The sequence below is a fragment of the Penicillium brevicompactum genome (assembly GCF_028827555.1).
Source record: "Penicillium brevicompactum strain IBT 35665 chromosome Unknown utg000003l_segment0_segment0, whole genome shotgun sequence".
NCBI classification, from domain to species: domain Eukaryota; kingdom Fungi; phylum Ascomycota; class Eurotiomycetes; order Eurotiales; family Aspergillaceae; genus Penicillium; species Penicillium brevicompactum.
Window position 1 is genome coordinate 1,807,514 of NW_026623206.1, and position 14,159 is coordinate 1,821,672.

A 14,159-nucleotide genomic window follows, 5' to 3' on the forward strand; every position below is an offset into this window, starting at 1 on the left:
CCGAGCCGACACCGAAGTAATCAACACAGAGACCAAACCATTACTCGCAGCTGCTCAATTGCACAGACCGGACCGAAGTCTAAGCCTGCGGAGATACGCCACCCGAGTATTCTCCACTGTTAGCGCTATGAAAGCTCTGATTCCTTGATTTGTAAACCCTCAATGCCCTGATTTCAGGTGCACTGTAAAACAGCCCTACAAGAAACGGACCTCGGGGGCCAACCGTGAGTGCCCAATCTAGAGCCTGTCGGATTATACAATTAGAATGATTCGGAGGTTTTGAGGCTACGATGTCGAACCCATATGTTATGACTATGAAACTAAAGGTCTGATTTTTTATACATGGTTGGGCCAGAGCTAGATAGGACATAAACCAAGAACAGCGAGGAGGGGTTATGTTACACTATTGCATCGTACAGTACTTCTCGTTCTCTAACACCTGGGCATGACACAACCTGAAGGCATACTGTACATCAATCCCGCTCGTGCCACTCTGGTATTACAAGTAAAGCATTCTCATGCAAGTGTATAAGAACCTTGAAAGCCCCGCAAGTAGCGTGGAATACACACAACTAACAGCCTCGTGGAAATAAAACCAAATCCAAGTGCCCGAACAATAACAGAATTACCACATAAATGACAAGGAAACAAATGTATAATTTGAGGTGTCCCTATGACACGGGTATTCGTAAAAACTATTTGCAACGAGAGACTGTCACCGATCTCGGTAATTTAATGAACATCGAGAAATCAAGGCAAAGCCCAATGCCCAGGAAACATCAAAAGAGAAGATAAAGATAAGTGCTAAATGAATGAATGATTCATTACAAAGCAGCGACGGCTGCCTTGATCTCATCGCCAAAGTTGGGGGAGACGCAGGGTTACCACCGGTGATCATAGCAACCTTGCCAGAGGTATCGTTGACAAGGATCGAAGCAAAACTGTTGCGGCCAATGATTTCCTGAACGGCGGCTTGGGCGGCCTTGTCGCCGGCAGCGTACTTGGCGGGATCAACCTGCTTCAGCTGGTTGTAAGTGTTACGGATGAAGTCGTAGCTAAAGAAGATAGAGGGGTTTGTGTTGGGAGGCTGGCACTCAGGGTGCGATTCGAAGGCGCTGCGCTCGTTAATCCTTTGGTCTGATGATAGTCTGACGCTGGTCTGATGCCGCGGGGTCGAATGCGCAGAGGGGAAGAAATACATACTCGATGACGGCCTGCATATTGGTGTCGAGTTCTTGGATGTTGACGGACATGATTGCGGTTGATGGTATGCGCAAGGAGAGATAATTGGAATGAAGTGAAGTCGAAGTGATGGTTTGTGATGGTTATGCTTAATTTGGGTTGAGAATTTCCTATCGTGGACTCCGCCTTGGTTATCTTATCGGATTGAAGAGGGGGGCCGGGGAACTTGAGTCAGTCTTTTTCCTTTGAGATGTTTAAACGTCCAATCTCTTCGCACTCGGAAAGCAATACCGGACCCTGCGCACAGTAACAATGGCACCGAATCCTACAGCCCGGCAGCCCCTTAAACTGCTCATGCTACACGGCTACACCCAATCGGGTACTCTCTTCCATGCCAAAAGCCGCGCTCTGACAAAACACATCCAAAAGGCCTTCCCTCTCCACGAAGTGACCGCAATCTACCCAACCGGTCCACTGCGTCTTCGCCCCTCTGAGATTCCCGGCCATGAGCCCTCCGGCCAGCCGGACGACGAAATCGAAGCCTACGGCTGGTGGAGACGATCGAACACAGCCAATCCGCCTCTCTACACGGGGATCGAAGATGGCTTTGCAGCAGTCGCACAAACACTAAAGGCCGAAGGACCCTTTGACGGAGTTATTGGATTCTCACAGGGTGCCGCATTGGCAGCAATGGTTGCGGCTATTTTAGAGGGACGCAAAGAGACCTTTGAGCACTTTGCCAAGGTTACCGAAGATGGCGCAACGGGAATGGATATCCCCGCTCCATTTGGCGAACAGTTTCACCCGCCATTGAAGTTTGCGATCTGTTATTCTGGGTTCAGGGCTCCTGGTGTGCGGTATAATGCTTTCTATGAGCCTGCGATTACGACGCCTGTTTTGCATGTGCTTGGGTCCTTGGATGCTGTTGTTGACGAGGGGAGGAGCCGGACGCTGATTGAAGCTTGCAAAGGGGAGCCGGAGAAGGATGGTTCCGTTGTTTGGCATCCTGGTGGTCATTTCTTGCCTAGCCAGCGGCCTTATCTGGATGCCGCTGTTAGGTTCATCCGGGAGCAGATGGAGGGTGGTAAGAAGGAGGTTGAGGAGGTGGATGTTAATGATATGGATATGCCGTTCTAGAGACTGGTTTAGACTTAGAGCATCGTGTGTATATAGAGATACTAGATCATGGTGTACTCAGTACAATTGACGAATCACGACTACTGCTACGAGATAAGATGAGACAAAGTATAAGGTCAAATGCTGTGACTTGGATCTACCGGCGATTATTTTACACGCGGCTGTCCCGCGCCATACACTCCAATTAAGCCTTGCCCATGTCACTGCGAGTAGGCTGGATACGGGCCATCATCTCCTCCTTGGTGATGAGATGATCGATACGCTCGAGCAAACCAAGCAGGTTCTTCATGTCACTGCTCCACTCGTTCAGAACGTCGTCCGCGTCGCGGGGTTTGGCGAAGTTGACCAAGCGCGCGGGACGGTCGATCTTAGCGTAGATTGTCTTGAGGGTGACCAGGTCACTAATGTACTTCTCGGTCTCTTCCTCGGTCAGATCCAAAAGCTGGGTCAGACGGCTCATCTGGATGCGAGTGTAGTACTTGGCCACCACACGGACGTTGTGTTCGATGACCCGCTTGCGCAGATCTTGCCACCTCGTGTTGGCCTGATTGTCGGTGGTCTGCTTGGCGTCGGCGTCGAAGACGTCAGTGTTGCACAGGTGTGGACCGAATTGCTCGGAGACCATGGGCCAGCGCATCAACTCGGGGATGGTGAACAGCTTTAGCAGACGGGCTTCCTCGGGAACTTGTGACAGGCGAGAGTCTTGCTTGATGCGGTGCAGAAGGTCGGACTGCTCATTATCGTAGGGGGCGAGGACGACATAGTACACAATGCGGGCGAGGGACTGTAGATGTGAGCTCACATGACCTTATTGGGGTTGATAAGGAGAAACTTACTGCACGCAGGTGCTCCGGGTTGTTCTCAACTGCTTCTGTGTCCAAAACCTCGCGGTAGTTTTTGCATACCTCGAGGTATTTGTTATCGTGGTTGGCCAAGATGATCTGCTGCTCGAAGTATCGAAGCTTGAGATCTGTGACATCGTCATCCACCTCCATGGGTGCCTCGTCGGACGCCCGGGTCTTCTCCCGTTCCTCTGCCTCCTTCTTGAGCTTCTCGATCTCCTCGGCGGACTTCTTGGGTTTGCGGTTGAAGTAACGCTTATTGATCTTGCGGCTGAGAATTTGAGCCTGGGTCCAGTCTCCGCGCTCAATACACAGAGCAACCTGCTCCAGGATGAATTCTGTCTTCTCACGTCTTGTCATTGACCCGAAGGTCTCCACCTGCAGCTCACATAGGATGTCCGCTGCCGAGTTGAGGTCGCCTTGGGTCTTCTTGATATTCGAAAGGATGCGGGTAACGCGGGCTCGCTCTACTTCAACGAAGATCTGACTGTGTTAGCAATGGACTGGCCTGATGGTCTGAGGGAAAGTGTTCGCGTACCTTTCCTTCGGTCACTGTGCGCAAAGTCTCGATAACAGAAAGCTTGACTTCCAAGTTTGGTGTCTCGTCAAGGAATGTCATCACCGTCTGCACCATCTTCGTTGTGGCTTGCTTGAGTTGAGCATGTTTCTTTGAGAGGAGCAACACCTGGTCGTTCAGAAGGTTCCAGTCGCCGGAGTTCTTGCTGATTGTGACAATGGCAATCAGGAGTCGCGAGGTAGTAGCAAGGTCAGATGCCTGGATGCGAGACTTGTTAGTCAGTGTTTCGGCGGCGATGGCGTTCGTCATACCTGTCTCGATTGCTTCTCCAAACCCAACAGCTTATCGACCGCTCCCTGGACGTCGGTCTGTCATCGCGTTAGCTACCATCCCTGATATAGTTGATGCTGGAAGTACCTTGGCGAGGCCCTCCGCCTCTGGGATGAGCTTGTCGGCATCCTTGGTGAAGTCCTTCTCGGGCTTGAAAAGGCCGCCGGACATGATGACGGTAGGGGTATAGCTGGCCGATCGGTTCAAAGAGAGTTTCTGTGATATGGGATAGACGGGTTATGGACACAGGAATGTTGTGTATGACAATTCGAGATGAGATGATGTAGTTAGCTCCAGATAGCTCGGGTCGGTGATCGCGCCCTGGAGCTCCATCACGTGTTGAGTCCCGATTTCCCAGGCAGAAATGGTGAATAGACATCGAGATATCTTTCTACTCCCCGTCTTCTTCTCTGGCTTTCTTTTGTATCTTGCTATAGAACTTGCTATCCTAGAATTCCTTCTGAAGTCTCCATAACTTATTCGAGAGGCCCACATGTTTGATTCTGGCCACCCTCCAAATCCATACAAACATGCACAACTGCTATGTGTTCGTACAGAATTCGAGATATGTTTATTGTGTATACAAATGTTGAGTCTCCTGGATCAAGGACCAAATATTCCTGGAAGCGATCATCTCGCATTTCCATTTGAAATGACTTAGCCCCCAAACTAAGCGTTCTACGACGATCTGGCACCGCGGCGCTAAAACCATCACACTAGTTTTAGGCACCATGCTGCTCATATCACTCGTCAAGCCCAGACCTACCAATTGAGCGGTATTGCCGCCCTTTCCCCACCATATATTTCCGAAACCTGATGCTGCTGGTGGCATGAATATCCCTGCATATTCATGTATGTGATGGTGGCGTGGAAAAGGCCTATGCCACTAGCCATTGGCCTCTGCTGGGCGACAATTGATTGGCAGTCGACGCTTGACAACACATACAGATGACGCTACTGCACCTTCACGGGCGTTTACATTTCAATACAGTCAGCTAATGGGAGTACGAAGAGGGTATGAGGGTACTCCGTACACCGAGGGAATTTGTTCTTTTCCTTCCCATAACTGCCCTCGCATATACCGAACCGCGAGTTATTATCACCAAATCTATGTTTCTTATTGGTGTCTGCTTTCTTGACTTGCAGCGCTATTGAATATACCGGCAGATTTGAGAATTATATCAAGGCTGTCTATCAGCAAGCCAGAAAAATACACATCCCCGTGGCGATTATAACCAGAGGAAAGACAGACGATGGAGGTCAAACAGGCCAGAAAGTCTTCACTGAGCAAAGTTCTCAGGCACTGGAGAACATTATCCACGAGTACGTTGCCCCCGGAGGAGTCCACGGCTTACCACTGATGCACCGGTCTCAAGAGGATGCCCCTCCAAAAGAAGTAGCTACTGTCAAACCCCCAGCACAGAAGAAAGCTGTTCCAAAACTGGTTTCCGTTGTATCATCTATCACCGAGAAGGAACGCAAAGCAAAGCTGGCACCAAAGCCGACACCGGACGCAACAACCACTTCGCCTGAACAATCATTCTTATGGGAAGAAGCCTATGACCTTTTAAAGCGAGAGAATCCTGTGCTTGTGACCGAGTATGAGATCCTCTTATCTCAAGTGGACGTTGAAAGTAGGTGACCACCAATTAGGTTTCATGACCCCGGACATTAATGCTGATATTATCATAGCCAAGCCAACTCTATTAACGTCAAAAGATGCCACGATCATTGCCGAAAATAAGATCCCCCAGAACGACTCGGTAGCACGGCGACAAACATTGCAAAACATTGCACTGCACAGCCTCGAAGAGATGCAAGACGGAAGACTCAAAACTACATTTTTCGGAAAGCAAGTTGTGTGGCAAGAGGCGATAGGGAAGTTTGGTCTCGGTGTGAGTTGGGTTCAGGAATACACAAGAGATGCATTCAGAGATGTCCCCTATGCACCAATTGTCATGGCTGGCATCGGCCTTCTCCTTCCCTTGTTGACCGGTCCATTCACGGCCGACAGCGAAAATCACCAAGGAATTTTATACGTCACATCGCAAATCAGATATTACATCAAGATGGAAACACTGATGTTGCCGAGCTGTTTGGATGCTGGGATCAAAACCGAGTTGAAAGAGCGTGTGAAATGCTTCTACAAACTCGTGATCGGCTTCCAAGTACAAAGCGTAATGAGATGGGATCGCAGCCCTCTACAAGACTACCTGAAGAGTGTGGTCGATTCTGACGACTGGGGTACTCAGCTGAGTATGATCAAGGAGGCAGAGCAAACTCTCCGAGACAGTTTTCAGGACGCCGCGTCCTGGACTAGTGTGCAGAAGCTCGACACCATCAAACAAGAAGCTCAAGAATCACGCAAAGCGCTCGATGCGATCGCCGAACAAACACGGGAAATTTCTCAACACATGTCTAATGCCGAGCATCGCCGCTGCCGAGAAATCCTCAAGGCTACTAATCCCCAACACGACAAAGAGCGCATCGAAGAATTCAAAGGTGGCCTCCTCAAGGACTCCTACCACTGGATTGTTCAGCATGAAGACTTTAAGCAGTGGATAGATGCCAAATCTGGTCAACTGCTTTGGATAAAAGGCGATGCTGGCAAAGGAAAAACGATGTTGCTATGTGGAGTCATCGATGAACTCTCTCAGATGGCTAAGAATGGCGCTAACATTGCCTACTTCTTTTGTCAAGACAACACTGAGGGTCTCAACAACTCCGCCGCAGTTCTGAGAGGCCTCATATGGATGCTTGTGAAACAGCAGCCTTCACTGATAGATGAAATATCGGAAGATTCCTTTGAGGGGGAAAATGCCTGGTTCGGACTCCAGAAAGTATTCGTCAACATTCTGAACAATCCAAACCTGCGGAAAACGTACCTTATTTTAGACGGACTTGACGAATGCACTGGAAACCGCCATCGTCTTCTTCAGCTACTTGCCAAGCACTCTTCCGCTCATGCAAATGTCAAATGGATCGCCTCGAGCCGGAATTGGCCAGAGATTGAGCAAGAACTCGAGCATGCAGCAGAGACGAAACTTCAACTTGAACTGAACGAGGAAGTGTTATCAAAAGCTGTTCGTTCATTCATTGAATTCAAGGTTGAAGACTTGCGGTCCAAAAAAAGAGAAAAGCCTGAGATTTGGAACACTGTCAAAGACTATATGCTTGAGAATGCACAAGGCACATTCCTCTGGGTTGCCTTAGTCTGGGAGAATTTGAAAAAAGTGTCATGGTGGAAGGTTCAAGGGAAATTGAAGGAGTTTCCCCCGGGTCTTGATTCAATCTACGACCGCATGATGAGCCAAATCATGATGTCGGAAGATGCTGATCTCTTCAAGTCGGTTTTGAGCGTGTGTACAACTGTTCTTCGTCCAATCACGTTGGAAGAGATGATGGTATACGTTGATGTCCCCGAGAGCTCGGTGGAGGTCCTCGAAGACATAGTCCGGCGATGCGGTACTATTTTGTCACTTCAGGGCAACACTGTCTATTTGGTGCACCAGTCAGCGAAAGACTTCCTCTTGAAACAGGCATCCGGCGAATTATTCCCTTCCGGGGAAGAAAATGTACAGTACAACCTCTTCTCCGCATCGCTTCTTCATCTCAGAGAAAACTTACGCCGCGATATCTATAGCTTGAGAGCGCCTGGCTATCCAGCCGAGCAGATCAGCATACCAGACGAGGACCCCCTGATTTCAGCACGCTATGCATGCGTCCATTGGGTCGATCATCTTCTTGCATGCAATAAAATCGAACGTGCAAAGATGGACTTGCAAGAAGGGGGCTTGGTGGATTTCTTCCTACGCCAGGACTATCTTCACTGGCTAGAAGCTATGAGCATTATAAAAAGTCTTCCCGCTGGCATCGTTTCCATACGGAAGCTTGAAGACTTATTTCAGGTATGAAGATATCAGGTGATTTTGACATATAATTCCCCCGATATTAATTTAGGAGCAGGTCGAAGACAAATCAAAAACTCTGATACTTCGAGTACGAGATGCTCTTAGATTTGTTCAATACACCAAAGTCGCCATTGAAAGTTGTCCACTCCAAGTTTATTACTCATCTCTCGTCTATAGCCCGGACAAAACCATCACGAGACAATGCCATCAACATAGAGAGCATAAGAAAGATTGGATCCAAAAATTGCCAGTGGTCGATGGTCAATGGGGCCCATGTCTCCAAACACTTGAGGGGCATAACTCGGCCGTCGACTCTATTGCCTGGTCCCAGGATGGAAGTCGCCTCGCCTCAGGGTCCGGCACAGGTCTCAGAGCATGGGATCTGGCTTCCAGTCAATGTATCCTCACACTTCATAACGAATTCAGCATGTCTAGCATTGTCTCTTGGCTAGGCGAAACTCAAGTTGCTGCTATGTGGTCATGGGAAGATGTGGAATTATATGCCATCAAGGCTTGGCATCTAGACACTGACGATATTGTGACGATTCATGAGGACAGAGGCCCTACGCCGACTTGCGTGACCTGGGCTCATGACAGAAGCCGATTCGCTCTAGCACGAGACAGGGATTTTGAGATTTGGGATCCAGTCACTGCCGAAGGTGTAGTAATCTACAATGCCCACGAGAGTTCTATCTTCGCGATGCCCTGGTCTCCAGACCAGGCCCTGATCGCGCTAGCCTCGTGTATAGGGGCTATCAACATTTTTGATTTGTCTACACTGCAGTGCATCGCGAGCATTGAGGGCTGTGATGTGAGCACGGGCTCCATAGCATGGTCTCCAGACGGAACACTCCTGGTAGCAGGGTCGGATGACAGCAAGATCTGGATATGGGAGACAAAGACATGGAGAAATTTAAGTCAACTTGAGGGCCATTCGAGTGAGATCACATCAGTGGCATGGTCGCCAGATGGGTCCAGACTCGCATCTGGGTCGCGTGATACAACTATCCTCATCTGGGACCTTCAGACTATGAACTGTATTGCCACTTTTGAGGGCCATAGTGACAATGTCACTTCCCTAGCCTGGTCTCCAGATGACAAACTTCTCGCATCGGGATCTTATGATAAGACGATCAAGATATGGAACACAGCAGTCCATGCCGATTCCTTTGAGTTGAGAAATGGAATCAACAATTCAGTCGCCTGGACTCGGGACAGAAGCCGACTTGCAACATCATCGAATCAAGTTGTTCATGTGTGGGACACAGCCACATGTCAGTGCATGAATCTAGAAGGTCATACAGCCACTGTCGTGAATGTCGCCTGGTCTCACGATGGAAACAAACTCGCATCGGCATCGCGTGACTGTACGGTTAGAGTGTGGGATCCTGACACCGGTCAGTCCACGATTCTAAGCGGTCATACCGACCAGGTTGAATGTATTTCCTGGTCCTTCGATGGTAATACACTCGCATCAGCATCCCATGACAAGACTGTCCGAATATGGAATTTGAGCACTGGTCAATCCACCTGTCTTGAAACAGCTGTATACGCGAACAGCATGATTATATCTCAAGGCGAGGGGCTTGCTTTGTCTCCCGATGGAAGTCGACTTGCATCAACATGTTTTTTTGATACTTTCGTTCGGGTGTGGGATCTTGGTACGCATCAGTATACCGTTCTCGAAGGCCACACAAAGTATGTCAACAATGTTTCTTGGTCTCATGATGGGAATCAACTCGCATCCGCAGCATCGGATGACACTAGAGTGTGGGACCCGACAACAGGACAATGTACGTTGGTCATTCCTGTGTTGACTGAGGGTTATCTTCATTTTGATAGCATTGACTCGGATTCTCTCCACACAGCACGCGGCACATTTCATTTGACACGTTTGAAGAGAGTTTGGGCAGATTGCAAGAATTGGGACTATACACCAAAGCCATCTGGGTATGGCCTGGCTGAGGATTTTGACTGGATCACATACGACGGGACCAACATCTTATGGGTACCCCCTGAGCATCGACTGTGTAACCTAAACGCTTTGGACTTGTCAACTGCAGCTGTGACAATTGGCTGTGTGCCTCGCTCCATGGGGCTGATTGAGTTCTCGACACTGAATCCCCTCCAAGACCTTTGATCAGTGTGTTCACTACTCTATTCTGCAATTATCTTTTACCATTGAACAAAAATGAGGAGCAGACCAAATTGGCTGCTTTCTCTTTACTCAGATAGTTGCCCAGGTGTCTGCGATAAACCTGAAATCATTCAAGTTGGGACAAATCTAAATTTCATGATTTCTAGGTGGTATGTTTACAGAGGCTTGGCACTGCATATGGCACAGAGATCATAAAATATAACCTTGTAATGCTGTGAGGGTACTCCGTATATGGGAATGGATTAGCACCTGCATGGAATTTCTTCACGATTCTCAGTAAGTAGACTAAACCTATCTGGGTCTCCGATCTTGCTGAGCCTCATCGTATATGCGAACAATGCTGTTTGTGGCTTAGTTACTTGTGAGCTTAGTGTGAGTCATGATTACAAGGATTTGAACGTCCGAGAGTAGTGATTCATACCGAGTAACTATGAAAAATTCCCCTTGCCGTGATTCTATGACACAAGTGTTCAATAGGGCTACCCCTACATACATAGGGAGCAGTCTGCACACAGTAAGAATATGTAGACAAGAGTTTATGACATCAAGCTGTGGGTCAAATAACATCATTGCCTCAAAAAACAGAATTCTGAGTTATCCACGTCGCACACTATATCAAAGGAATCAAAATCAAATTGCAAGATAGATAATTAATTCAGGGAACTTATACCCTTTCTGATGTGAGGATCCAATTGTATGGACCAGGATCCTATTGGATGTGGTCGTGGCTGTGGCAATTGAGATGGCGGGGGTTGTCTGATGACTTTCAAGGTTGGCAGTGTTTGATGAAGATGCTTGCAGCCAGTCTCATGTAATTTCTATGTAGATAAATGAACAGTCTGAGGACCAATATTTCCAAGTTTATATCCAGAGATATGTTTCATTGGCTGTAGAATCGACATTGAAGGTATGTACCAAATACCAAAAGGGAACGCTGACGAAAGGCAATTGATAATCACACTAGTCCCAAAGTAGACTAGTGTGGTCTCCCCACCCTCGAGAAGCTTCTGTGTCACCGACGCAAATTGCGTTTCTCTCTTTACTCTCACACGACCAACGTCATCCTTGATCACAATCCTCCTCCTTTCCAACAACATCCAACAAAAACCATACGCCTCATCATGTCTGACTGGGAACCCACCCTCAAGATCGGCCGGTCCTTCAACGGAGCCAGTGCTCAACCCCGCGAGAAGACCCTCAAGGGCAACAGTGCCCTCAACGCTGCCAACCGTATTGGAGGCGTGACCACCGAAAAGAAGTACACCACCGGTAACCTCGTATGTCAGCCTCCGAATGAAATGGATTATTTCAATACCCATCCCACGACTCATACTCACCACATCACAGGGCGCAAAGGCCGGAGCCCCCGAGGGCCAGCGCATGACCAAGGTCGACCAGGCCGATGACATCGTGAAGCCCCCTGTCATGGACAAGCAAATTGGCCAGAACATCATCGCAGCCCGCACGAACAGGAAGCTCAATCAGAAGCAGCTCGCTACTCAGGCCAACGTTCCCTTGACCACTCTGCAGCAGATCGAGCGTGGTGTGGCTCTATCTCAGGTCGCCAACCCGGTCATTACCAAATTGCAGAAGGTGCTCCCTGGCGCCAACCTGCGTCAGAAGAAGCCCGTTCCGAAATAAGCAGGTCCGGCTGCGCTGCCCGCCTGTGTTCTCGAAACCAGGCTGCGGTATACCATACGTTTACAACCATACCATACGTTTTCTAGCAGTCTAGTTTTGCGTTTAATGAATGCCACGTCCCACATTTAGTTCATCACAAATGGGATCCGCTACCCATGTCCCCATGGCTTTTTCCACGGGTTCCGCCCGCTGATCAATCTGGATTTGTAGATATCAGAAGGAACGCATGCTGTCAAAATTTGACACACCATATCTCTTTCTCATGGGTTATTTTGTACAAAGCACATGCGTAATGTGACAACAGAATTGAACAAGCGAAAAGGAATGGTCCATTCTGACTGAAGTGGGGGATCGCATCTACGCGGGTGGTATAATCAAGCCTTTATGTTACGGTTCATTCGCCTCGGATAAGCAATACCGTTGTTTCGAGTCCTAGACGTTTGAGCGCCATTCACCCGGGGGCGGCTTTGTTGAGAATGAAGAATAGCCTTCAATCCAACCTCGCGGCTCGTCACGCTTATTGACTCATGGGATATCTCTAGTAGAACCTTGAAAAATGTATACTTATTCATTGTAAACATTCAAGACCCTGAAGCCACCTGCCCAAGTGAATACTTCCAAGGTTGTGACCTAATTCAACAACACACGGTCTAGGCTCTCGAAAGCGGTTGAAGATTTGCAAGGATTTGAATTTGTCTATTTACCTGATTTTAATCTCTCCTGCTGAAAGCCACCGGCCCAGCAATCCGGACAGACATAAGAGCTCAAAATCTGAACCATGTCATCTTTTTATTAAACAAAGACAATAACACAAGGTACCAACTCCGATTGATCATGGAATCAATGAAATGAGAAAATCGTGCAACGGAACACTCCGTATGCGGGACTCAGAGATCTATCCTGAGCCTTTTCGCCTCGTAAAAAACATTCACCACATCGTCTCTTTACTTCCGTGCCTGCTCGCGCAGGTGCTCCCGCTCAACCTCGTACAAGAAATCGAAGTATGACTTGTCGAAGTGGTGGACGCGAACGTAACCGTCCTCACCACCGGAGGCGTATGCGGTGCCTGCGGGGTGGACATCGATAGTGTTGAGAGGACCGAAGTGACCCTTGACACGGCCGACTTCCTCGCCGACAATGGAGTGCCAGAAACGGGCCTCGAACTTTCCTTGGCGGGCGGAGGTTGTGGTGACATCCATGGCGGCTTGACCACCACCAAGGATGACGAAGTTCTTCTTAGGTGTGATGCTTGCAGTGTTGAGGGGAGTGTCGGTGGTGTAGGTTTTGAGGATAGCGAGGTTGCGGGAGGAGATGAGCTATGAATGATATTAGCACGATGGAATCAATGCGTAGTCTGTGAATTCTTACCTTGGCGGACTTGTCCTTAGAGGCAGTGATGAAGCTGAGTCTGTCGGGGGACATCTGGAGATCGGTGATTGCGGAGTCGAATTCGTGGATCTGGATGTTCTCGACGATTTCTCCGGTCTGGAAGCGGTATCAATATTTAAGCTGATTTGCAGATATGAGAGCTGCATGAGCTCCCGAAAGACATCATACCTTAGGATCGTACTGGCTGACGCTGCCGTCTTCGTGACCAGCGAGAATGTATTTGGCGAGGAAACTCCATTGGGCGACGGTCGCCTTGCTATCCTCACAGGTGATGACCAGGCTGGGCTCGGCAGCCTGCTCGTTCAGGTTTTCGCCGTAGTTGATGTCGAGAACCGCGATTGTGCCGAGGAAACCCATACGCTTTTCTGTCACTGCCAAGAGTCTGCTTCCATCGGGAGAGAATGCCACGCGCTTGACGGCCGTGGGGAAGTCCCACACCTTCACGCACTCGCCGGTCTTGATGTTCCATAGGCGCACGGTGTTGTCGGCAGAACCGGTGGCGAGGAGGGTAGTGTTGGGGCTGACATCGACTGTCCAGACGGCACCCTGGTGACCGCTGTATGTTCCGAGACGCTCGCCGTTGGCGGACCACCACGCGCACACAATCTTATCCTTGGAGGTGGAGAACAGGAGATCGCCGTCGCTGTTGAACTTGATCTGGGTCAAAGACCGCTCCTATAGTATAGATGCCCGCGGTCAGTTTTCAGTGGATCCAACAAGAATTTGAGGGGAGCAACGGAGCAACGCACATGGCCGGAAAGCAAAATAGGACGCATCTTGAATTATGATGCGATAGGACGGCCGGGATGGAGGGGGAAAATTCTGAGGAGGCTCGGCTCAGAGGGGGTTAAGGCGGAGTGGCTATTGGGGGGTCAACCTCGTCAACCTCACTTTCTTTGACTAGTGAATTTCATCGCACACTCGGCCCTCAGTGCCAAGACCTCTTCGGAGATTTAGTTTCTCCGAGTTGTACCTCGATATCTGCACGTGACCGGCTGCCCTAAGCGCTAGGCCGTTTTGGGTTAACGCATCCATTGAGCCTCAGGCATCGG

General features: G+C 49.2%; 6 protein-coding genes across 6 annotated transcripts; 3 read left to right on the forward strand and 3 right to left on the reverse strand.

The window, feature by feature from the left end:
* Positions 1 to 824: 824 nt before the first annotated feature.
* Positions 825 to 1,253, reverse strand: N7506_004559 (uncharacterized protein; the record flags this gene model as incomplete). The annotated part of the gene is made up of 3 exons (XM_056953853.1): positions 825 to 841; positions 886 to 1,115; positions 1,204 to 1,253. 3 exons carry the CDS (start codon positions 1,251 to 1,253, stop codon positions 825 to 827), a joined length of 297 nt encoding a protein of 98 aa, XP_056812742.1.
* Positions 1,254 to 1,494: 241 nt separating this feature from the next.
* N7506_004560 (alpha/beta hydrolase) lies at positions 1,495 to 2,319 on the forward strand (the record flags this gene model as incomplete). Its single annotated transcript, XM_056953854.1, has 1 exon — positions 1,495 to 2,319. The coding sequence occupies one exon, from the start codon at positions 1,495 to 1,497 to the stop codon at positions 2,317 to 2,319; it is 825 nt and encodes a 274-aa protein (XP_056812743.1).
* A 184-nt stretch (positions 2,320 to 2,503) lies between these two features.
* N7506_004561 (proteasome regulatory particle lid subunit RPN5) lies at positions 2,504 to 4,179 on the reverse strand (the record flags this gene model as incomplete). Its single annotated transcript, XM_056953855.1, has 5 exons — positions 2,504 to 3,103; positions 3,156 to 3,644; positions 3,700 to 3,936; positions 3,990 to 4,046; positions 4,096 to 4,179. 5 exons carry the CDS (start codon positions 4,177 to 4,179, stop codon positions 2,504 to 2,506), a joined length of 1,467 nt encoding a protein of 488 aa, XP_056812744.1.
* Positions 4,180 to 5,368: 1,189 nt separating this feature from the next.
* Positions 5,369 to 10,059, forward strand: N7506_004562 (uncharacterized protein; the record flags this gene model as incomplete). The annotated part of the gene is made up of 3 exons (XM_056953856.1): positions 5,369 to 5,642; positions 5,701 to 7,916; positions 7,975 to 10,059. 3 exons carry the CDS (start codon positions 5,369 to 5,371, stop codon positions 10,057 to 10,059), a joined length of 4,575 nt encoding a protein of 1,524 aa, XP_056812745.1.
* Positions 10,060 to 11,198: 1,139 nt separating this feature from the next.
* mbf1 (multiprotein-bridging factor 1) lies at positions 11,199 to 11,718 on the forward strand (the record flags this gene model as incomplete). The annotated part of the gene is made up of 2 exons (XM_056953857.1): positions 11,199 to 11,354; positions 11,425 to 11,718. The coding sequence occupies 2 exons, from the start codon at positions 11,199 to 11,201 to the stop codon at positions 11,716 to 11,718; spliced, it is 450 nt and encodes a 149-aa protein (XP_056812746.1).
* A 944-nt stretch (positions 11,719 to 12,662) lies between these two features.
* Positions 12,663 to 13,883, reverse strand: tif34 (translation initiation factor eIF3 subunit i; the record flags this gene model as incomplete). Its single annotated transcript, XM_056953858.1, has 4 exons — positions 12,663 to 13,034; positions 13,087 to 13,203; positions 13,276 to 13,782; positions 13,857 to 13,883. 4 exons carry the CDS (start codon positions 13,881 to 13,883, stop codon positions 12,663 to 12,665), a joined length of 1,023 nt encoding a protein of 340 aa, XP_056812747.1.
* Between the last annotated feature and the right edge of the window lie 276 nt (positions 13,884 to 14,159).